The 25413-nt window shown below is 47.6% G+C and overlaps 1 protein-coding gene across 1 annotated transcript in view; it reads left to right on the forward strand.

The window, feature by feature from the left end:
* Positions 1-25413, forward strand: part of Shc3 (SHC adaptor protein 3) — a 120765-nt gene that overhangs the window by 68357 nt on the left and 26995 nt on the right. The window contains 5 exon segments of the mRNA NM_001105743.1: positions 7683-7746; positions 10606-10725; positions 15227-15280; positions 20631-20682; positions 23983-24109. Coding sequence (NP_001099213.1) covers positions 7683-7746; positions 10606-10725; positions 15227-15280; positions 20631-20682; positions 23983-24109 — 417 coding nt within the window.

Here is a 25413-nt window from a genome sequence, read left to right on the forward strand (position 1 = left end):
TTGGTTGTGACATGGTCCCGGCATCTCCTTGCTTTCTACCCTCTCTTGTCCTCTCTCCCACTTATCGTTTCTGGATGCACAACTTTCTGCTGACTCATTGTTCCTCACTTCTTCCTATTAAAGTTTTTTTTTTTTTTCAGTTGTTGAATATGATGGCTAAACTTGGATGTCAACTTGACACATTTGGGAAAATGGGAGCCGTAATTAAGGAATTGCCTCCCACAATTGTCCTGTGGGCATCTCCGTGGGGGCATTTTCTTGACTGCTAATTGATGTGGGAGGGCCCAGTACACTGTGGACAGTACGGCCTCTAGGAAAGTGGCCTTGGGCTACATCAGATACATAAGCTGAATGTGTATCTGGGAGCAAACCAGTAAGCAGCCTCCCTCCATGGTCTCTACTGCAATTCCCTACCTTGAGTTCCTTCCTTGGCATCTATAAATGGTGGATTATAACCTGTTAGCTAAAGTAAATCCTTTCCTGCCCAAGTTTCTTTGGTCAGGATATTTATTGAAGTGACAGAAACATAACTAATATGGGGCAGGGGAGCCATATTAAAACCAATGAGCCACAGATTTCTAGGAGTTGATGCTTTGATCTGTCATATTTGGCAATGTCCTTGGGTTTATAATGGTGGTATGGAGTTGTTTAGGAGTGATGAAGTCCTGGCAAAGGAGGCCACCTTTGGATGAGCCAGGTGGACCACCAAAAATGTCACAGGTGTGATGTGGGAGCCTTGGATCTCCCTGCATTGTGCCACTTGGCCCCAAGGGGTTATGGCTGCTTTGCAGCTGCCCTGGAGAACATCAGGAGGTCCACGGCTTGGCTTCTTTGGTGCCATCAGCAGCACAGCCTTGTGTGGAAGGGCATGGCTTTGGGGCCACAGAATTTCCCCATGAGCTCTTCTCACCGGGAAGGGCCAGTGCTGGAGGATACAAGTTGAGGCGTAGAGACTGTTTCCCTCTAACACCAGGGACCTGTGCTACCTTCCTGTAGGTGAACTGGTGTTTATCAGTGGTGCCACCTGCCTGTTGTGTGTTTGACTTTGCTGTGTTCTCCTGGACTGGGAAAGAGAAAACTTAGATGTGATTTATGTGATTTTTATTTTGTTTTGTTTTTCCAAGATTGAATTTACTTTTAATCTCTCTCTCTCTCTCTCTCTCTCTCTCTCTCTCTGCTCTCTCTCTGTCTCTCTCTGTCTTTTTGTCTCTGTCTCTCTCTGTCTCTGTCTTTCTCTCTCTCTCTCTCTCTCTCTCTCTCTCTCTCTCTCTCTCTCTCTCTCTGTGCACGTGTGTAGGGGCATGTATGTACACATGAGCAGGTGTGCCCGTGGAGGTCAGAGGCATTAGATTCCCTGAAGCTGGGGTTACAGGTGGCTGTGAGCCATCTTGACATGCACGGGAAACCAAACTCAGATTCTCTGCAGGTGACTGTGCTCACTTATCTGCCGAGTCATCTCTCCAGCCAGCAGAAACTGAGTTCCAATTCTGGTTCTGTCCTTGACTTACTAAGGCTTGGTACAGCTCAGGCAAGGATGTCTGGAGCCAGCGGTGTACCTGTGTCCCTGTACCTCGAAAGGCGTATGTTTACAGTGGAGCGAGGAGAGAGGCAGGGGCTTCAGGATCATACCCAGACCTCTCAACAGTATCTCCAACATGCTACTTGGTCTCATCCAGTGATGGTTCTGTCTGAGAAGGATATAGACACTTTACAGGTGGAGTCTGGTGGGAGGAAGCAGGTCGCTCTGGGCGGACTTGAGGTTTTATAACCAGATTCTCTGCTTCTTGACTGTGGATATGTTACCTACTAGCCTCACGCCCTGGTCACTGTGCCTTCCCTACAGCAATGGACTGTACCCTCCCAAACTGTGAAACAGAATGAGTTCTTCTCCCTTAAATTGTGTCTTCTCAAGTATCTGATTGCAACAAAGAGTCGAATAACTAATGTGGGGAAATAAAGTATCAAAACAGTCACCTTCAGGAATTTATGCCTACACATGGATCTATGACTACTTTTCTAGATTTCTTTTGTTTTGAGATTATGTCTTTTGGGATCATATTCTGTAACCCATCAGGTTATAATTGTTAGAAGTATATGTGGTGTTTGGAGCCAGAATTAGATACCAAAACTTTATAGTGTATAATTTATTCCCCCTCCTCCTTCTGTATACGTAATGGTTAGTTTTAACTGCCAGTTTGATGTGATCTAGAATCACCTGGGAAGACAGTCTCAATGGGGAGTGCCTAAGTCAGGTTGGTCTGTGGAGATTGTCTTGATTATGTTCATTGATGTGGGAAGATCCTGCCCACTGTGTGCAGCACCATTTCCTGGGTTTGGATCCCCCATTGTAGAAGCGTGGGAAATGTGAGCGGAGTCGCCAGCATACATGCATCCATTTCTCTCTGTGTTGACTGTGGATATGATGTGACACACTGCTTCAAGTTCCTGCCTGTGTTTTAGTTCTCTATTGTGATGTGCTATAAGCTGGAATTGTGAGCTAAAATAACCCTTTTCTTCCGTAACATGCTTTTGTAAGGGAATTTTAACCTAGCAACAGAAATAAATGAGGACCGTATATATTCTGTGCTGTATATCTGACTCCGCCCTCAGCTCTGATCTCATCTATATTTGTGTTTCTATACAGAAGCAAAGAGGAAGCTGCACTGGCAGAATTGCCATGGGGAGGGCAAGAAGGCAGAAGACCGTGGGAGAGTCTAGGCTACCCTGGCTATGGAGGTCTCCAATGTGATCTAGCTGCCACGTGGCATAGAAAAATGAACACAGAAGAAAAGACCATGTGTTTAGTCAGGTGCTCCCAGAGGCGTTCCATTGTCTGATAAGGACCGGTGTTGCAGGCTAGGGGACACTGTCAGCACCCTGGACAGAACTTCCCCAGGCCCTAGCTTCTAGGCTGCTTTCTACCCACCCTGCCATTGGACTTCAGGCTCCACACATATTATGCCACCACCATCCATGGCCCATACGCTCATCCTGGACCCCAAAAATCCACCCTCTGCCCCTGAGCCTCAACAGCCTCACCTTGAGTCTGGAATCCTCCCACCCCCAACCTTTGTCCTGTCTCCACCTACAAACCCTAGAGTTGCCCACTCTATAGAGACCCAACCAGTCTCATTTCAGTTCAGAATGAGCTGAAAACAAAACTCCATTTTGATTAGGATATTGGCTGCCCACTTCCCAAGGGGACTCCAGTTTCCTGACCCACTGTTGTCACGTGTCTCCTATCTTCTGCTCTGCCAGGACAGCCTGCTCTCTCTCCTCATTTTGATGGGGCCTTCATGAACCCCTTCTACAGTGACTTCTCCTTCTCTTTCTCACCCTTTGGTTTCTATATAGAAGCATCCATTGCTCTCTGAGTTTTAGGTCCCCAGTGTGACCATTCATGCCATTCATGGCCACCACACTCACCTCGGAGCCCCGCTTGCTGGAACTTGCTCACTGGCACATGCGTAACCAAAGGGATGGTGCCGAGATGCCTCCCACATTTTCACAAAACATTTCTCATTTCTTGCTTGAAGTCCCTCTGTCCCCAGTCTTAACTTTGTCCTTGGGGTTTCGGTGTTTTGTTTTGTTCTTTTTTTTTCCTGTCTGATTTTGAGATGGTTTGTCTTTTGACTTGCCTAAATTTTTTATTTTGATGCTATAGTTTGCACTGGTATTTCTTTCCTTTTATGGTATCTTACTCTCACATCAACCTTCCACTCAAAGATCATTAAAAAGAATTCTCCCTATGCGTCTTTAATATTTTCATCTTAAAAAAAAACCATAACAGCTTCTTTTTGTGATTACCCAAGAATTGATAATTTGCACTTGAAGCATGGGCTAGAGACTGCTTCCCTCTGAAGAGCTGTCCCTCACTCATTGTGTGTGTGTGTGTGTGTGTGTGTGTGTGCGTGTGCGTGCACGCGTGTGTATGTGCACATGTGCACACACACATGTAAACTTAGACCTTGTTTATTGTTGAGTGTATTTCATTTTCTGTTACCCTTCCTCCTATTTAAATACAAACTGAAGAGGGCAGAAATCACCCAACTGTTCCCCCGTTATATTTTTATTGTTTCGCTGGGAGCATTTGTGCAAAGTCCAGTTCTAAAGTTCTGCACTGGCAAGAACAGGATTCAGCTGTGAGAGGTGTCTGCCCTACTGATGAGGATGCTGGCCTGGATAGAGGGGTAGTGTCGTCGTCATAAACCTGAAGGTTAGTGTCTTGGCCCGGCTGTCTCTGGTAGCTTTCAGAGGACTTGCTGAGCTTGCCAAATGTTCCATTTTCGTATTAGTGGAGCACTGAGGTCAGGATTTAGCTTCTTGAAATTGGGCTGCACTGAGTGGAATGCTAAGAAGCAATCTCTACTATTAAAAAAAAAACCAGCAAAATTGGTACCTGGGTTCCAGACGGGGATTAAATGGAATTACACAGAACTAAAATATTGCTAAATGAACAAATTGAGACAGCACTGCTCACACACACACACACACACACACACACACACACACACACACACACACACACACACACAAAAGGCCAGGAAGGAAATTGAGAAGAGCTACATTTAAAATTAGACCTTGGAGTTAAAGTAACTAATTTCAGACATCTAAATATTGCTGTTTTTAATGGTGTGTCATTTCTCTTTCAAACAGAAATAGACACCATCTCAAGTTGAAGTGAGGATTTATGCACACGTGTGATCATGTGAGAATTAGACTCCGTGGCCATTCTTAAGGCAGCACTATTTTTTTTTTCTGAAGAGCACATTGATGGGAAGACCTTGGGGGACTCTGAGGGCTCACGGGGGTTCCTTAGGGATCGACTCGAGTGTGTGAGCTCAACAGAGAGCGCTGGCTTGACTCGTATTTGAAGATTTTAAAAGATAAAATGTTAGGTATATGACTGTGCTCAGGGAACCTCATGGGCCTCTCTGAGAGGACATTCTGTCTGTAACCAGTCACGCTGTGCAGCCCCCTCTGAATACAGATGCCCCTCCCTGGAATAGAAACCAGCTGCAAATGACTTGTGGCTGACTAGGTTAGACCTCTGATCTCGGTTTGTAGTCTCAGGGGTGGGGAGGTAGAGACAGGAGGGAGTCTGGGCTTCATTAACAAGCCAGCCTACAGAATTAGTAAGTTTCAGTCCAGCAAGAGACCCTGTCTCAAAAACAAAACAAAACAAAACAAAACAAAACTAGGTAGACAGCGTCTTTAGTAACAATCTCCACAGGCACACATATAAACATGTAAAGTTAAACAGGAAGAGATGGCTCAGTGGTAAGAGCACACATTGCTCTCGCAGAGGACACAGTTCAGTTCCCAGAACTCATGTTGGGCGGCTCACAACCTCCATTAACTATAGCTCTTGGGGATCTGATTGCCCTCTATTGGCCTCCGGGGGCACCTGCACTCACACGTGCTCACACCCCCACCACGCATACACACACCTGGAAATATCAAACAGGTAAAAAATAAAGCACACCTGGAGCAGACAGCATAGGGCGGAGGAAATGGCCCAGCAGGTGAAATGTTTGCTGTGCAAACATGAGGACCTGAGTTCAAATCCTCAGCACTCTTTAAACCAACCAAAGCTTGGCTTGGTTATACATGCCTATACCTCTTTGCTCTCTCTCTCTCTCTCTCTCTCTCTCTCTCTCTCTCTCTGTATTTTTGAGACAAGAGGATTGCTAGATTGTACTGTCTGCTAGATTCAGTTCTAGATTCAGTGAGAGACTCTGAATTAAAGGAATAAGGTGGAGACCAATGGAGATGCATGCACGCAGGTGTTTGCACACTCATGTGCATGTCAGCACACACACACACACACACACACACACACATATTAACTCATTACAGAAGACAACACCCTCCCCTTCCCCCTGTGTTCTGAAAGCAAGGAAGGAGTTAGCTTTGAGCAGATTTGATGGTGCGTATTTCATTGTTTGGGCAGAAGCGCCGTTAGATGGCTATTATACAATAAAATAGGAGCACTGCTGTCATCCCAAACATCTGCTCCAGGTTCGCTTTTCCAGGTCAGGATGACTCATCCTGTGCAGGCTTCCTGGCGCCTGAACTGTCAAAAACCCATTTTTCTTCCCTGTCCTCACAATGCATTGAATGGCAAGCATGAAGCTCGCCTGCATGGTCCCTGCCCTAATTTGACAAGGACGTCTCCTGAAGCGGTAGCACTGAGACCATGATTATTCTTCAACGAGACGGCAGACATTAATTGTGAGGAGTGCTTTGCTTGGGAAACTGGTTGGCTGTCTCTGAGGAGTCATTTTCCTCTTGCTCACTCGGTCCCTCTCTTGTCCCCGTTTGTTTATTTTTCTAAGTTCCTGCGGTATTTTCTCCCTCTTTATGTGGGAGTTGAGAAGTGTTCCCAGCTCCTTTAGGCGTTCCTCACTTGAAGCCGCCTTCGGATCCTCTCCCAATCATCTCTCACTTACTGAGAGTCACAGCGTGGAGCCGTGGATGCGTTCAAGGCCACCGGAGTTGCCACTGTAGCCTGGTACACCTCCACAGGTGATTCGGACCTCCACAGCCTCCTTGTCTGGACTTTTCTTCATTTCCAGTTCTCCAGCCTTCACTGGATAAGACCAGTGTGTGGGACCCCCGCCCTGCTGGACCCTAGGAGTGTCCCTCATATGAGGGCGTCTCATCCCTTGATTCAGGACAGTGCCTAGCACATCAAGCTTCTCAACCAATACTGTTCTGCACACCTACCCTGCACATAGGCTGGCCCTTGTACCACAGGGTTCCTTTACGATTCATGCCTCTGGGTTTTGGTAATTCAGCAGTCCTTCAATCCTTAAGGCCACTGCAAATTAAAATGATTAGGTGAAATATACAGAACCTAGAGAACATGCTAGAACATGCTGGCTTAGCAGCAGAGAAAAGTCTACTGGTGATCATGGTGCAGACTGCGAGGGGAGGGTTGCTACTGCTGCTGTTGCTGTAATCATTTATTTATTTTTATGTTTTGAGACAGGGTCTCATGTATCCCAGGGTGGTCTCAAACTCACCATTTAGGTGAGGATGTCCTTGAATCTCTGATCCTCCTGTCCCTTCCTCCAGAGTGCTAAGATTATTGCTATGCACTACCAAACCTGGTCTTGTCGGGTGCTTGGGATGGAATTCAGGGCTTCAGAAGTGTTGAGCTAGCACTCTACCAACCAGGTTATAGCCCCAGCTGGCTGTATTTAAAATGGAGGAAGCTAGGAGTCTGACAACGAGAATCATGTTTCCTCCGGTGACATTTGAGCCACTTCAGAAGGATCTCCATGAGCTGTGGTGGCGGGATAGGCTTGGTCCTCATAATCTGACCATTGTTGCTAAAGACATGATTGGCACAGCCAAAGAAAACACTGGGGAGAGTTCATTTCAGGTGCTGACTTTAAAAACGAAGTCTTGGTTAAATGCCGAAAAGGGAGAAATAAAATGCGTCGTTGATAATCACGTGACCGCACCAGGGAAGAGCTGGAAAATGACAAAAGTTTTAAGATGACATGTCTGTGCTTGGCTTAATTCTGCTTGTTGGGGAAGAGGCACTTGGAAGGCCAATTCTCTATGCTAAAATAAGCAGGCAGTTATTTCCCCTGGACCTCTGAGTGTGGACTCTCTCCGAGTTACATAACTCTGACTGGCATGTAATAAAATGAATCTCTCCCTGCCCTCAGGGAAGCCATCAGCCGTGTCTGCGAAGCTGTGCCAGGCGCCAAAGGAGCCTTCAAGAAGAGAAAGGTACAGTCACCCTCACTGCCTGTCTGTGACCTCCTTCGTGTCCTCTTGGGGCCATACTCCATGTCTTCACCCACATAGCTGGCTACTGTGTTCTTACATGACCTTGGTCTTGTCATTTCCTTAAGGTAAAGCACCCACCTAAGGCTAAGACACTGTCACTCTCTGGGTCGCTCTCAAGCAGATGTTGTAGATACTCGCTGTGGCTTAAACCCTGGAGACATCGATAACCATTAACACCTGGCTAAGCACCCCTTGAATCCTGTTGCGTACATGAACTCGTGTACCCCTAACAGCTCCTGTGCCAGCCACCTCAGTGGTATATCCTAGCAAATGCTTAGCAATTGGATCCTGGAGTTGAGAGAGGGAGGCGGGGCATTGAATTCGTAACAATGCCAATTACTATGGTGTAAATACTTGCATTTGGCTGATTCAAGCTTTCAGCGCAAGGTCCCAGAAAGATACATAGTAGCTCATTGTATTTTAACCCAGGCACAGCAGATGAGGCCTGAAGAGTACAGGTTAACATAGCAGGAAACTGGGTAGCAAGTATTTGCTGTCTTCAGATGCCATGGATGTAGTCCCAACTTTGTATAAACTAACTTCCAATAATAGCTGGGCTTAGAGGTTACCTCATAGCGTTTCCAAAGACAGGATGCTTGGCTTTCCTGAGCTGCCTCAGTTATGTCATCGGAAAGCTCCGTGTCATAGATGACAAAACCTGAGGCTCTGGGCTGACAAGCCAGAATGTGAATAGGAGCTGGGGCCATGGTCAAGCCAGACCACGTGATCCAGAGGCTGGATGTTCAACTATACTTCTAGAATGTTCCATCCCGTATATGGCTGGATTAAGAGGGGGAATATCTAGGGCTGGGGAGATAGCTCAGCTGGTAAAGTACTTGTTGCATAAACATGAGTTTGGATCCCCAGCATCCATGTAAAATGCCTGACATGGCAGCACATGCTGTGCTGGAGAAACAGAAATAGGCTGATCTTGCTGTGCCTGGGCTCACTGACTAGCCAGGGTTGCAGAATTGGTATACTCTAGGTTCCATGACTGTCTCCAAGTACAAGGTAGAGAGTTTTAGAGGAAGACGCCTGATGACCTTTAGTCTTGACATGCATGCACACATCTGCACCTGTACACACACACACACACACACACACACACACACACACACACAATATATATATATATATATATATATATATATATATATATATATATATCCTAACCAAAAAAAGGAAACATTGAATTAAATGTCTCTCTCAAGTATCTAAGAAATAAATGATTCAGTTCCCACAATCATAACTTTTATCCACTTAGAAGGGATTTATGGGAACACCTACCACATAGAGCCCATATCTGCCTCAGTCTGAGCTTTCGGATTCTCAGATAGTTTTGTCTCCAAGTCACTTCTGTCTGCAGAACTGGGGACATTCATGAACTTATAGGGCAACTGGGTGTGGGGCACAGAACTTGACAGCTCAGGCTAGAATCTTGAATTTGGAAAGTGAGGTGTCTCCCGGGAGCAGCAAGGAGGACCACTGTCTCTCGAAGGGACCACCGTCTCTTGGAGGAAGTGGTCCTAATGGGTCTTATAGTTCCCTTGTGTATCTCTTGGTGGGAAGAGATGGGGGTAACAGCCGCTTTCCTGGCTGTGCCCCAGATGCACTTGACCTGACTCTCGCACAGGCGACATGAGTTCTCTAAAAGGTCCCTTTGAAGTGTTAAGTAAAAAGAAAAAGAAGGAAATAAATTGGCAGGAACACTAAAGGAAATAGCATATATCTGGCAGCAGAGAGCTGAGGTTTGGGTAGGCCAAACCAGGGCAACCCGGAGGTAAGTTCAGCAGGCTGCATTCTTTTGAAATAGCTTTCCATTAAACTTTGTCTTTTGGGGACAGGCCATTGGCTGGGCAGGCACCCTAAACTGCAAATCCACTCTGATTGGTTCGTTAACTAGGCTACTCCCCACTGGGTGGTTGGTATTACCAGGCCAGCGGGTCTGCATTTGGCCTCTTATCTGAGTCACAGGAACATCCTGTGGTCTGAGGTGCAGAGAGATGTGACCTTCTGTTTCCCAGCTCCATTTTAGACAGCCTTAGTTGCTACACTGTCTCTCCCACTGGATAAAAGAATTGTGTGTCTGTTTAGGAACTCTTTGGCATAGAGAGCAGAGGACATTGTAACCCAAAGTGTAGGTTGGTCCTAGAGGACATAGGAGGGGGCTTCAGCCCAGGGATCCAGGAGAAGGTGCCTGGCTGGACACTGAAGCTCTCTGGAACTCCCATAAGGACTTTTTGGCATGTGATGGAGACACCAGTCACAACCAGCCTGTCTCTCCATCCTGCCCTGGCTCTGGGCAGCCAGATTCTAATTGAACTTTCCAGGAGAACCACTTCTGGGGAGGATTCCCTTCAGGAGAGAGCCTCCTGACCCTCTGAGGGTGTTTGTAAGCCTGGGACCCAGTGCTTTCACCGCCTCTAAAAGGTAGTCTGAGTCCTGGTGTACTGAGACCGGGTTCTGGTGTCTGCACAGTTGTGATGTCCCTATCTGTGTGGTTTCTGCAGGTTTACATCTAAGGGATCCGTGAGACACTAGCATGTGATCAAGGTAGCCAGGAGGACAAGGGGTTCTCCCCAGAATTTACACATTAGGCCTTTGACAGTTTTATAAATCATTGGCCTGGGCTCCAATGTTCCCAGCTTCTCCACTTTACACTGGCCTGTCTTCTGGTGCCTTAGTGGGTAGGAGGAGGCAGTGAGAGTCTGAGGGGGGGGTCTGCTGACATCTCAGCCTCCACCCTTTGAGACCCAGAGTCTGGGTCAAAAGCTAAAATATTACCCTTGCGTTTCGCAGCCTCCGAGTAAAATGCTGTCCAGCATCCTGGGGAAGAGCAACCTCCAGTTCGCAGGGATGAGCATCTCCCTGACCATCTCCACCGCCAGCCTGAACCTGCGCACTCCTGACTCCAAACAGGTGTGTGGGTGCCCAGGCTCCACGGGCCCCAGGGTAGATATCCCGGGGGCTTCCGGCTCAGGGCTTATTGAGCCCATGCAGAACCTGCATGGCCAAACATTGAACTTGAGCCAATTTGACGGTCCGCCCACTGGTGGATGAGTGGTTCTCTGGAATTCTGCTCTAAATGATGTCTGTTTTGTTGGTGTGTTTGTAACCGAGAAACGGTGATGTCGGTGCAAACGTCCTGGCGTCTGCTGTGGTTTTATAGCCATGCTTTAATGGTTTTATGGGCCACCTTTCAATCTTATCCTGCTTGAGGTAGACAGTGTGCTGTGGTTTAGCAGGCAGGGATTTTCTTCCTTTTAGCATCTTACGTTGGAGCCTCTTCTAGTCCCTCCTGTCTTGGGGTTGAAGGGCTGGCAGACCTACAGTGCAGATGGGTGGAGACCCAGGCAGCACAGCCACACTTAGAAAGGTAAAGTCCAGCTAGGATGACTGCATTTCTGTGTGAAGACTATGTTTTAGGTCTGTCTGTCTGTCTGTCTGTCTGTCTATCTATCTATCTATCTATCTATCTATCTATCTATCTATCTATCTATCTATCCATCCATCCATCTACCCACTCGCCTGCTCATCCATCCATCCATCCATCCACCCACCCACCTATCTGTCTATCTGTCTGTCTGTCTATCTATCTATCTATCCATCCATCCTCTGTGTGGTGACTATATTTTAGGCCTATCTATATATCTACCATTTATCTACCTGCCTGCCTGCCTGCCTGCCTGCCTGCCTGCCTGCCTACCTACCTACCTGCCTACCTCTTGTCCCCAAGATACAGAGACACATTAGATCTAATGTAGACATGAGAACTGAATTGGGGCTCTGTTGAGACATAACTGAGCACAGCTTCTCAGTCTACCTTTTTGTCTTCCAGGGACCCACAGATTATCCCCTTTCTATCAATTTTCTAAGAGGCGGACTAACCAGCTCTTGGGGTTGTGGATGGGAGATGTCTAGTCCGACTAGCCTTGCCCAGGCTGTCTTAAGTTGAGCCCCAGCTGCTCATGGAGGCTGGTCCACTAGGCTCTAGATAGCCAAGCACACTGGAATCTGGCCTTTGTGGCACAAGGGCCGTTCATTTCCAGGGGCCTTAGGCTCTCCTCCCTTCTTGCTCATTCTCCACTTAATGAAGGAGAAAGCCCAGGAAGGATAATGTTAGGACAGCCAGTCCCAAGGCCCTGTTCCACTGTGGATGGTCCAGGTAGGGCCTACTCAGGTGTCTAATTCTCACCCCCTGCCGTGTGTTAGGTGGGTCTAAGTGCAGTTTCCCAATACCCAGCGTGTGCGCGCTAAGTGATATAAGAACAGTTGGTGGCATAGGTACAACATATGGCTGTGCCTTGCCCATGTCCTGAATTTAGGCCCCCACTGTAGCAAATAGAGAAAGCAAGGCCCTTGCCTATTCACCCTGGGAGCAGACAAACAGAACCCACTCTAGAGTGTCGAGATCTGAGCAGAGGGCTGGAGCAAATTTCTTAGAGGAGAAACAAGGGCTGAGCAGAGCACCAGCTCAGACTTCTTATCCCCCCTTTCTCCCTCTCGGGTACTTGGAGGGGTGAGAGATAGCAATTGCACATTCAGTTGACTATGTGTGTGTCTGGGTATGTGTGCATGTGTGTGTGCGCATGTGTGCATGTGTGTAAGGGGGGTATAAAGTGTGTGCATATGGTGTGTGACGTGTTTGTAGTTTGTGCTGTATGTATTGTGGTGTACAGCATTGTGCATGCTGTATGTTTGCGTGATGTTTATGCTGTTTGTGTATACAGTATGGTGTGTATGTGTGTTATGTGTGTCCTGTGTGTCCTGTGTGTCCTGTGTGCATGTGGAATAGTGTGTGTCATGTGGATGCCGTGTATATGTGATATAGTGTGTGCATGTGGGAAGTGTATAGTATGTGTGTGTGGTGTATGTGTGTGCTCTGTCTGTGCTGTTTGTATATGTGGTATGGTCTGTGTAGTATGTAATATGTGTGTGTATGGTATGTGTGTGTATCATGTGCATGCTGCTTTTTGTGTGGTATGGTATGTATGATGTGCATGTGTGTGAGTGTGTGAGCATGTGTGCGTAAGCCAGTTGATAACCTCAGCCGAAGATTGTCAGACACCGTCCACTTTGATTTTTGAAACAGGGTCTCTCATTGTTCTGCAGTTCACACATTTGCCAAGACTGGCTGGCCAGTGGGCCCCAGAAACCCTCCTTTCTTTACCTCCACAGTGCTGGGCTAGCAGGCTCCAGTCCCAGGCTTTCACATCTTCTGGGGAATCAAACTCAGGTCCTCACGCATGTGTGGCAAGCAATTTATCAACTGAGCCATTCCCTCAGACCTTGGAGGTGTTTTATGAGAAAAATTAAATACACAAAAAGTTAAACACACAAAAATCAATTATGCTGCATTAGACACTTACTCTGGGCATGACAGGGCTCACTTGTAATCCAAGTGGTAAGGACATGAAGTCAGGACAGTCAGAAGTTCAAGGCCAGCCTCAGCAACATGAATTCCAGACCAACCTGGGCTACAGGAAGCCCTGTCTCAACTCCCACCCCCAAGAAAGCAAATTGACTTCTTATTCCTTCCGAGGTTGGGTAGCCAGATTCTAGAGCAACCACCGTGAGCTCCGTCACCTCCTACCAGCAGCCCCCTACCTCTCTGTGTTCTCCTAAAACCTCAGGTTTCTCTAGATTGAGGTTTCACCAATGTCAACAGGCAAAGACAGCATTTTAAAATATTTAAAACTTTACCCTATAATGATACGTTATTTTGAGTTTTACAGGGGCACACACTCTATCTGATGCCTTGTGAACCACCGTCTTCTGGGGACAAGGACAGAGGACACTGCACAGAGATAAGCCTGGCTGTGTCAGGGTGGATCTGGGAGCTCTTTTCCACACAGGAACTTTTCTTCAATGTCGTTACATTGTCTTTAAAAAGATAAAAATAGCACAGAGGACTTACGTAGCTTCTAGAATTTAGGGCAGCTCTTAATTCACTCTGTGTCTACTGAGTTGCACAGATGCTACAGTGTATAAACCTGCGGGGAATTTTTCCGTTTTAAGATGAATGTGGAAGAGCCCCTGGTCTGTAAGACAGCGGATCAGGAAAGGGTTTTAATTCCTGGGTGCTGGTCTTCCGATTTACGCATATGTAATATGAGCGGGAGGGAGGGAAGCAGGCCATGCTTCTGCATCCTGGCTCTGCTGTATGGGAAACAGAGACTATAAGTTGTAACATTGTAGTACAGTATAATTCCATCTGTGTGTGAGTGTGTGTGAGTGTGTGTGTGTGTGTGAGTGTGTGTGAGTGTGTGTGTGTGTGTGTGTGTGTGTGTACCAGTTTGTCTTAGTCAGAGTTTCTATTCCTGTACAAGACATCGTGACCAAGAAGTAAGTTGGGGAGGAAAGGGTTTATTCAGCTTACACGTCCACATTCCACTTTTCATCACCAAAGGAAGTCAGGACAGGAACTCACACAGGGCAAGAACCTGGAGGCAGGAGCTGATGCAGAGGCCATGGAGGGATGTTACTTACTGGCTTGCTTCCCCTGGCTTGCTCGGTTTGCTTTCTTATAGAACCCAGGATCACCAGCTCAGGGACAGCACCACCCACAATGGGCTGGGCCCTCTCTGCTTGATCACTAATTGAGAAAATGCCTTACAGCTGGGTCTCAAGGAGGCATTTCCTTAAGGGAGCCTCCTTTCTCTGTGCTAACTCCAGCTTGTATCAGGTCGACACACAAAACCAGCCAGTACAGTGTGTGTGTGTGTGTGTGTGTGTGTGTGTGTGTGTGTGTGTGTACATATGTGTGGTATATGTGTGAGGACATATAGGTCACAGGCCAACCTGCATTGTCTTTCATTAGGCAATATGTGGGTTGAATCAATGGTGTGAAGCCTGCTCCTTCAGCTAAGATACCTGTCTCTATCTAGTACTGAGATTGTAGCCACTGTTCTGGGTTCTTTCTCATGTGGGTTGTAGGGATTGAACTCAGGTCCCCCTACTTGTAAGGTGGGTTTGGGATATTGAACTTGGGTCTCCATACTTGTAAGGTAAGAGCTTCATTACCTGGGCCATCTCTCCTGGCCCACTTTTTTTCTTCTGCACAAAGTCCTGGCCTCCGGTTGGAGCCTTGATTTCCCAGACCTGGAGTTACTACTCTTCTTACTTGGAACAAGCCCCTTGTCCCCTCTGGTCTCATGTCCCATGCCTTTAAAATAGGCTTCCCAGGGTTCTCACTCCCCAGCTGCTGGGAGGCTTAAAGAATCATTCTGATCCACCTTGAGATGGCAGCTCTAGGGCTGTGCATGTGAAGGCAGGTGAGCGACTGTCTCTGAGCTTTGCAGGTTTTTTGGGGGCAGTTTCCAGGAAATCTTGCCATCGCTGCTGTCTGTCAACACAGCAGGTCCTGCAGGACGTGGCAAGGCGCTAACGGCCGTCTCCTTTCTTGTTTTCACTCTGACAGATCATAGCGAACCATCACATGCGGTCCATCTCCTTCGCCTCAGGGGGAGACCCGGTGAGTGGCCTTTGGTTTGTTTCTCTTGCTCTTGCTGGGGATTTCTGAGAAGACACCTCTGCTCCAAAGATGTGCCCTTGAAGACATGACACAAAAGTGTTTTGTGGTGATTTTAATGAAACCCCAGTGAACTATTCTAATAATGGTCCACTGTTTTAGCATCAGGAAAACTTCAGTCTGGGTAGAACTCCATTCTGAATAAGTGTACATGCTTGGGAACAATGGTGGTGCCCCCAGGAAAACAAGTTTTATACCTAATGGGGGAAATGTTTTTAGTCACAAGTCCTGAAGCTGTGACCCCAGATGGTTACCCCTCTTGGTTTCAGAAGCCCTCCTCCACCTTCTTCTCCCTCCCTCCCCCCTTTTTTTTCTGTATTAGAGACTGAACTGAGGTCAGCAGTGCTGAACAGCTACTCTATCATCAAGCCATCACTTGGCTGTCACTCTAGTTGCTATTTGGTGGTGGTGGGTGTGGTAACCTGTGACGGTCTACCCTTACCTCTCAGTCACAAGGTGTCAGGAGACCTGGAAGTGTGGCCTCCTTGAGTGGTAGCCTGCTTGCCTTTGTTGGTTGTCTCCCTGCTATGTTTCCAAAAGCACCCAAAAAATCAGACAGGTAATACAAAATAAAAAAAGATCAAGAAGCCGAGAGAGGAGGAAAGGCATAGGCCTAGTCCTTTCCAGGGGTGGTAGGAAAAAGGCTCTCCTCTAATGCTCTCTGATTAACGTTCAGTTTTGGGTAAAGTTTTCAGCACTAAGGGACAAAAGAAATTAAAAGCCCTCTCTATTCATACATAGTCTGGGTTCCAAAACCTGGCAATCATACCACCAGAGAAATGCTGTTACACACATTGGAAGTCAAAGCGAGGGGCTGGCACCACCTATACCAATTAGAAGCCAAGATGACCCCGCACAGACATTCCCATCGGCCAACCTGGTCTACATGCCTTCTTAATCAAGACTGTCTACTCGGCTGGCTCTAGGTAGCATCAAGTTTGATGGTTAAAATTAACCGGTACACAGTCAGTTCAGCCGGGAATCGGTCCATGGTTTAGATCACAGCCCTCGTGATCCGAGTGCCTGCCAGTGATGGGCTCTGTCAGCTGGGACTATGCCACAGGAGCAGTTCTGGAGGACCTGTTTAGACCCCAAGCACAGCAGAGCCCTTGTGTGTTTGTAACCCACACTCCACTAGCCTGAGTCCCACCCTTGGACCAAGACCTTCACCAGCGTCCCCTTGTCTTTAGCTCAGAGAAGTTTGCGGTGGTTGACTGGTGGGCAGTGCGAAGGTACAACCCCAGTGTCTTAAACATGGTGGCCACCCAGTCCTTATTTGCATAAATAGCTCTGCTTCCTGGAAATTCTATGACATCGATGCTCAGGGATGGTATGAGCAGAGGTACACACAGCGAGGACTTGGGAAAGCAAATGCATCATCTTTTTTCTTTTCTTTTTTTTTTTCTTTTCTTTTTTTCGGAGCTGGGGACCGAACCCAGGGCCTTGCGCTTGCTAGGCAAGAGCTCTACCACTGAGCTAAATCCCCAACCCCATGCATCATCTTTTGTTTGAATGTCTTATTTGTCCTGGATATGCTCAAGACTATAAACCCTTTCATTTATCCCCCCACCCCCACCCCATGATTCCTTCTAGAAACAAAAAGGAGAAGAAATGACTAGCTGAGTGTGGTCACACATGCCTTTAATGTCAGCGTCAGTAGCACAGGACCACTTTGAAATTCAGGTCAGTGGCTAGCCTTGTCTACATAGTGAGACTTGTCTTAAAATAAATAAATAAAAGGACTGATAACATCTGGTGGCATTTGAAGTGAGCTATAATATCTTACATCCTCTGAGATATTTTTTTCCCAAAAGCTGTCATGGTTCAGGTGTAATGAGACACACGTCCTGCCAGTGTACAGGAGCCGGGTCAGGAATACTGTGAGCTTCAGACTAGCCTGGGCTAGAGAGTGAGACCTTCTCTTAGAAGACAAAGAAAACCGTTCTGGGATCCTCAGTTTCTTTCTGGGTGTACAGCTTTGCTTTGTGCCTCATTAGCTCACCCGGTAGGAAAGAGATAAAAATGACAAGTGACAGCCAAGAGAGACTTGAAAATACTGTCAATCCTTCTTCCTCCAAAAAGAAACAGGTAGTGATGATAACAGACCCTGATTCCAGGTATTGAGATATCACCAGGAGTGCTTGGGGAAGCAGCTCGGTAAAACGCTTCCTACGTAAGCAGGAGGACTTGGGTTCCATTGCCAGGACCCAGGCAAAAAGATGTTCACTTGTAATTGGGCACCAGGGAAGCAGAGACAGGGGGATCCCAGCCAGCTTAAACGCTGAGCTCCCAGTTTCAGCAAGAGACAGACCCTGTCTCAAAGGTCTGGAGAAGGACACCTTAGGTTGCCCCCATTCTCTGCATGCCTACACAAGATTCCCAAGAGGATGCCCCGACCTGTCTCAGAGGTCTTGGGGGCTGAGAACAGGGATGCAGTAACCACAGAATAAGATCCTCACAGTCGGGGCTGGGGATTTAGCTCAGTGGTAGAGCGCTTACCTAGGAAGCGCAAGGCCCTGGGTTCGGTCCCCAGCTCCGAAAAAAAGAACCAAAAAAAAAAAAAAAAAAAAAAGATCCTCACAGTCTCTTCTCTGGAACTTAGTGTGCCCTCTGTAGAACTGCGGGGCCGAGAACACTGTTCCGAATGTCGATGCACTAACAAACAATGCCACAGAAAAGTCAAGATCGGCGACAACATCTATCTCCTTGCTTGGTCATGGGCCGTCTGAGAGAAGGACATGCTATCTTCCTGGGCCTTCCCTCCCCAGCCGTTGTGTAGTACTTTAGACTAGAGAAGGGATCATCCCCCTTAAAAAAAAAAGAAGACTTCATTGCATGGACCACTAGAGCTGACTGGAGTTACTTTCTAGCTCTCTGGCTATGTACAAAAATCAAACAATAAAGACTCCTCCTGTTTGTAAGATTTCCTTGAACTCTGACTCCCTAGCAAATTTGGAAGGTGCAAACGAAGACTGGAAAGCTGCTGGCATGCAGTTCTTTTGTACCACAGACAGTTCCTTGTAACCAAACACACTCCCTCCCGCCCGACATGCTTCTCCGAGCTGCCTGCCAGGGTGTCGAGCTTTGCCTTCGGAGGGAGGGTAATTCGGCTACTGTGGTACCCAGGTGATTCAATTCTTCTGCTAATTCCTCCTATTCAGATATATCCTTAGGCACAAGAGTGACAGCAAATTGGGTCAATTAGGGCAAAAGCATCAGCTCTTTGCTTCTTGAAAAATCCCACCTCCTACCATGTGGGAAAACTGGCTGCTCATCTTAATCCTGATCCTGGAACTGTACCCAACGCTAACTCAACAGTATGGCAGCTCTGTAGATGACCCTGGCTTCTCGGCTAGTTTTAAAAGACCATAGAAAGTTAAACACAGTGCTAGAGGCACACCCCAGGGTGTGTTCCGGGACTTTGGTCTGCTGGCTAAGATGCTCATGCAGCTCCCCGGACGGTTGTGACTCTCCCATCCCATGAATCTAGGAGGAGAGTGAAGAGTCGTAAACTACAATCCATATTTTTACCAAGAGTTTTAAATCCTCAGAAGATGCCCCTCCATGGACGTGAACGGAGGCCATTTTTACAGCCTTCCTGTTCTTTCTCCAGTCGATCTGTGAAATATTAAAGACCAGGAAATGTACTTTGCTCAGAGGAGCCTCAGAGACAAGGATTCTTTGTCTCCTCCACAGAAAGTCTTCCTGCCTCTATTTTCCTGTGGGCTTGGAGAGTACCACGCCCACCCATTCCTCCCCTCCACACTCCTGGCAGGGTTTTCTGGGTCTCTGTTAGGAGGGGAGAGGGCATTTCCTCCCAGATGAAACCCTACAGGCCAGAACAAACCACTATGAATCTGACATGGGGCAGTAGATGAGCTTGAAGTCCTTTGGAACAAAAGATTTGGAAAATAACAGGCTGACATTTCAAGTTACCCTCTGTAGGGTGGTGTGCCTGCTGACTGAGTTCTAACCATCAACTTGCTACCACCCACAGTCACTTGGGAAGAGAGCTTCAGTTGGAGAATTGGTCTGTGACGTAGGAGGAGCCAGACCACTGTGGGCGGCAGTGGTCCTTACACAGGGTTCCTGACCAGCATAAGAGAGGAGAAATCAAGCAGAACAGGAGGCAAGCAAGAGCCCTGTATTGAGGATTCTCTCTGCTGTTGACTACGAATGTAAAGCTTTAAGGTTCTGCCTCGGTTTCCCACATTAAGGAACTCTACCCTGGAAGTGTGGGCCATAGAAACCCTTTCTTCTCTAAGTTGCTTTTAAGTCAAGGTGTTGGACACAGCCACGGAAGTGGACCAAGAAGAGTTTCTGTTCGGTTGGCAGAGGGAGGAACCGGGAATGGAGCGCAGAGCCTTGTGCTTGGGTGTAAGTGCTCTGTGACGGCACAACACCCCAACTTAGGCAGCTCTTGAGGACCAAGTTACCCCAGAAACCTTAAGGCTTTGTTGGTTTGTGGTTCTGAGTGTTTAAAAAATATCAATGTTGCAGAGAAGTCTCTCTGGCCTTAAGAATTATGAAAACAGAGCTTGAGAGATGGCTCAGTGATTAAGAGCACTTACTGCTCTTCTGTAGGACCCAAGTTTGGTTCCTAGTACCCACTTAGGTGGTTCATGTGTGTGTGTGTGTGTGTGTGTGTGTGTGTGTGTGTGTGCTTTCCAGGGACCCAGCACCTCACGCAACTGCAGTCATGTGCACATATCCAGTCTCCCTTACATACACACACACACACACACACACACACACACACACACACACACACTTAAAATACTAAAAACAATAGTACTTTAAAGAGGATTAAGAAAACTCCAGCACCAGCTTGAAAGTCTCTGAGGAGAGCCAGCATAGGGAGGTCAGGGGCTTGCAGGCCTGGCTGCTCTGAGTGTGGTCACAGACTGGCAGCATGTCCCTAGGAGAGCTGGGTAGAGCTGTCAAATAGCTGGTCATGATTTCTCAAGCTCTGCCCAGTCTGCACTCAGATCTCAGGACTTCCAACCACATCCAAATTTGAAGACTTGTCTCAAACCACATCTATTTTGGACCGATTTTGTAAGCAGTCTTTGGCCCTTCCCTCCCTCTCTCTCTCCTTCCCTTCCTTCTCCCAGTGCTGAGAAGCCTCAGGGCTCTCCCACACTAGGAAAGTGCTGGTCCGTGAACTTTCCTTCCCCCATGATCCTGGGCTGTGTAACGGATAAATGGGTTCCCGGCACACAGTGCTCTGCATCCCTCTGGCCCTACCCCTCACTGTGATGAGTGACCCAAATGGCTCTTTTTCCTTCCACAGGACACAACAGACTATGTTGCCTACGTCGCTAAGGACCCTGTGAATCGCAGAGGTAAGCAGTGCTTGACCCACTTAATCATTCACTCGCGTGAAGCCAGGCTTAATGTCCCTAATTACCTCGGCCCCTTTAGCGAGCAAGCACATGACACGATTAAGGCTAATCGAGGCCTGCAAGAGTAGCTTGTCACCTGGCTGAGAGAGGACCTAGCAGATGCCGAGTGCCACGCTCTCACCTGTGTCAGGGTGGCCAAGGTTTGATATACCCGGCTCACAGGGCACCTCTCTCACCCTGGGCTCTGATAGTGGCCTCGAGTGGCCTCCATTATGCCTGGGAAACGCTACAGCTGCCCATCCTCCTGACCAGCTTCACCCATTGTGTGCACACTGTCCTGTCTCGGCTCTGGGGTCCAGCATCTAAGCTCAGGGTGTGCTGTCTACTGAAACCTCGTTTGGGCTTCTGGGACCTCAGGCACAGGCTGAGGAAGGGGTGACACTTATAAAACCAGAGTGGATAGTAATGTACTGGAGGAGGTGAGCTCGCACCCTTGAACACTAGATAGCTCCCGGTGCCCGCCACAGCTACAAGTTCTCTTCGCTCTTCCTGTTCTTCCCCATGCGAATTGAAGCTTTGTCTATCAAGAGTGGGGAGAGAAGAGGTAGATAACACAGCACAGAGGTAGAAAGGGCGGAAGGGGTAGATAACACAGAACCGGTTCCTACTTTAGAGCTGCACCTGGTCTCCCTGAACAGAGCCAGAACACTTCGACAGTTGTAAGTGTGTGTGTGTGTGTGTGTGTGTGTATGCGGATGCACATTTGTGAGTTTGTGTGTGCAGGTGCAGATGTGTGAATGTGTGCATGGAGACCAGAGGACCACACTGGGCTTCATTCCTTAAATACTTCTCTCCACCTTATTTTTTTTTTTTTTTTTTTTTTTGAGGCAGAGTCTCACTGGTCTGGAATTCTCCAAGTAGGCTAGGCTAGTTGGCCAGAGGGGCAGGGGTTAGCCTCCTTCTGCCACCCCAGGGCTGAGATGGCAAACTTGTCCCTTGACACCTGTTTTGTTGTTGTTGTTGTTGTTTGTTCGTTTGTTTAAAGCCTCGGTCTGAGGAATCAAACTCGGGTCCTTGTACTTCTAAGGGGAGCGCTTTACCAATCAATCACCCTGACTTCTCTTTTAAAAATAGGACAGGTCTGAGGAGAGCAGGAAAGGGGCTGTGGTGGCCCTGAGATGCCTTGTTCGCATTAATACTTGCCTGTTTTTTCTGTATGTAGCCAGTGCTGATCCCGGGCAACCAGGGTTCTGCCTATGACAGTGAGGACAGCTGCTCAGAGCCCTTGAGCAAAAGTCCTTGCTGCAGGCTTAGAGGCTGCAGTTCAGTGTCTAAGGTAGCACGCAGAGATGAATGTGTTTAAAGCAAACGGATGTGTTGCTTCAGAGTTTTGGAGAATGGATAGCCAGTTCATGGTGTCACCATGTGGGCTCCCTCTAGGTTCTGGAGGAGAAATCCCTCTTGCCTGCTTCTGGCTTGTGGTAGTTCCTGGTGATCTCTACTGTCCCCTGGGTTGCTGGTGTACCACTGAAACCCATCCTTACCTCCTCTCTGTTCTGTGAGTACTGAAGGATGTCTACAGAGATGAGACTTTGTGGTGACTCAAGGTCCCTTCTATCACACTGTTATCTTGTTTTAACTAGTTACATCTGGAATTGCCCAGTTTTCAAGTAAGGACACCGTCTGGGGTCCTGGGGTTAGGACTTTTGGCATACCTTTCTTCTTTCAGAGGATATAATTGAACCCGCAGCATAAGTCAGCCTCTTTAACTATTTTAGCACCCCGCCTCCAAAAATCAGGGCAGACACGGAGCGGGGAGGTATCAGGCACTGTCCCCACAAATCGCTATCTGGGTTAGAAACAGCTGGAGTTTGTTCTTTGTTTTGATTTGCTTCGAATTAACTGCAAGCGATCTAGGCAATTTTGTTTTTCAGACTTCTTTAGTAGGTCAAGTGCTCAAAGTACTCTCCACTTGAGGGTTACTTAGGGTCCTTATAAGAAAAATCTCAATGTTCGCTTCTGAGAGCATGGGACAGCAATGTCCTTAGATAGTGCTTGGGGGGCCTGGGGGAAACAGCTCAGTTGGTAAAGTGCTTTGCTGTGCAGGTATAAGCGACTGAGGTCATTTCCTGGAACCAGCCTGAAAAGTGGGAGGGCACTCACTTGTAATCCTAGCATCAGAAGGGGGAGACAGGAGGACCCTTTGGTGGCCAGCCAGCCTAGCCTAGTTGGTAAGTTTCAGGTCAATGAGAGACCCTCTCTCATCAAACAACGTGAATGTCCAGTGAGGAATGAACGACACCTGAGGCAAGGTGTCCTGTGGCCTCCACATACACGTGCACACATAAACATGAACCCACACTCACAAGCACAAACCTACGTAGTTTGTGTGACTCTGATGCAGTGAGACTGATTGCTTAGGAGTATCTAGGCCCCCAAGGTATCTGGTCTCCAAGTATTTCACCTTGGACCATATAAAGGCTGTAACCAGTAACTGTGGGCCAGATAGACCCGTTATCCTTTTGCTTTTGTTGGGGGTGTTTTTGTCATGATGGAGCATCTCCTCCATAATCCCCACATTGTGCTTCTTGGTGTTTCTAGTCAGAATTCCTCATTGACATTTCACTATTACTAAGTCAAGGACAACTTTCTCTAAATCCCTTGAACAGATCAAGATTCATCTCATGGGAACCAGTTTCAATCTATTGCTAAGGTTCCTGGGCCTTAGGGAAACTCTGTCCAAGATCCAGTGTGTATTGAGATTTCTTTCTAAACACTGCTTCTTTAGGGAGGTCAGAGCCGCTGATGATAGATTCTGGGAGTGTCAGAACCATCAGGAGTTAAAGAGGTGACTCAACGGTTAAAAGTACTTGTAGCTCTTGCAAAGGACCCAGGTTGGGTTCCCAGCCTCCACAGGGTATCTCACAAAAACCTGGAGCTCCAGTTCTGGGGGAACCCCCCCACACCGCCCCTTTCTAGCCTCCTCAGGAATTCCATGCATGAGAAACACAGATATACATAGAGGTGAAACACGCATGCCCATAAAATAAAAATAAATTTTAAAGAATAAGGATAAAAGCTTTACGTTCACAGAAAAGCCCTCTAAGAAATTATCGTGTCTATCACCCACCATTGTGGCATACCCCTGAGGTGAGACTGCGGATTGATAGACATACCAGGATCTATACCAGGAGGGAGGCGTGTGGCTCTTTTTCTCTGTATCCCAGATGAGACTCCTTGCCAAGGGGTCCAGAGAGCCCTGGCACTGTCTCTAATGAGTACATGTCCCCTCTCTCCAAGCTTGCCACATTCTGGAATGCTGTGACGGGCTAGCCCAAGATGTCATCGGCTCCATCGGACAAGCCTTTGAACTCCGGTTCAAGCAGTATTTGCAGTGTCCTTCCAAGATTCCTGCTCTCCAGGACCGGTAAGTGGTGGTGCCTGCCTTTCTCCGAGGCATATCTAGGGTCTGTAAACTTTCCTTTAAAACCAGCTCCCAGCACCCCTCTCTGGGCAGACGCAGATCTTCGCTGTCTTTCCCGGGCTCACGGACACCTGGCTCAGTAGAAGCAGCACAGGAAGCCGACAGATGGGAGCTTGCATATGGCTCGGAAGGGGCAGGAAACATTTTCTTGAAGCTATAGAGACAGTAACAAGGTTACCAAAAACTTCACTGTAATATATCTTTGGCACACTGTGTCTTCTCCAGTCCTTCGATCCCTCGACAGGTCCCCTTGCTGGCTCTGTGACCACACAAGGTCTGTGTCCCATCTTTTGGTTATCACAGTTAGCCAAACAGGGTCCCACCTGCCAACAGCATCCTTTTGCTTTATCGACCTTCATGACCTAATAGCTTCAGAGATGATCACCAGCCGTGTGTCTCTATGAAAGAGCCTTAAACTGTCTGAGTCACCTTGGCTTCATCTGGAAAACAGGGGTAAGAATCGCTTGGTAGTTGTTTTATTATTAAACAACTTATTATTATTATTTTCAATGAATACAGGGAGAGTCTTCTATTGGGATGTGTGATGGTTTGTATACATTCAGCTCAGGGAGTGGCACTATTAGGTGTGGCCCTGTTGGAGTAGGTGTGTCACTGTGGGTGTGAGCTATAAGACCCTCACCCTAGCTGCCTGGAAGTCAGTCTTCCACTAGCAGCCTTCAGATGAAGATGTAGAACTCTCAGCTCCTCCTGCACCATGCCTGCCTGGATGCTGCCATGTTCCCACCTTGATGGTAATGGACTGAACCTCTGAACCTGTAAGCCACCCCCAATTAAATGTGTTCCTTATAAGAGTTGCTTTGGTCACGGTGTCTGCTCACAGCAGTAAAACCCTAACTAAGACAGGATGTAAGAGTGTTCCATGAGGTAGAAAGTTGAAAAGTGCTCTGGGGTACACGGACCATTCAGTGGCCTTCTGTCCTTGAACTGGAGCCTATCCTGCCCTTGATAAACTTGTATAATGAAAGTTATTACAGCCTGGAGATGGCTCAGCTGGTTAAGTGCTTGCCCTATGGGCACAGGACCTAAGTTTTAGATTCAGAACCTACATCAAACAAACAAACAAACACAAACAGGTACAATGGTGTGTACTTGTAATCCCAGCACTGGGGAGGGAGAAGCAGATGGATCCCTGAGGTTCTCTGGTTATCTAGCCTAGTCTTCTTAGTGAGTTCCAGGCCAGTGAGAGACCCTTTCTCAATAACAGGGTAGATAGCTCTTGAGGTTGA

The sequence above is a fragment of the Rattus norvegicus genome, chromosome 17 (assembly GCF_021556685.1).
Source record: "Rattus norvegicus strain SHRSP/BbbUtx chromosome 17, alternate assembly SHRSP_T2T, whole genome shotgun sequence".
Lineage (NCBI taxonomy): Eukaryota > Metazoa > Chordata > Mammalia > Rodentia > Muridae > Rattus > Rattus norvegicus.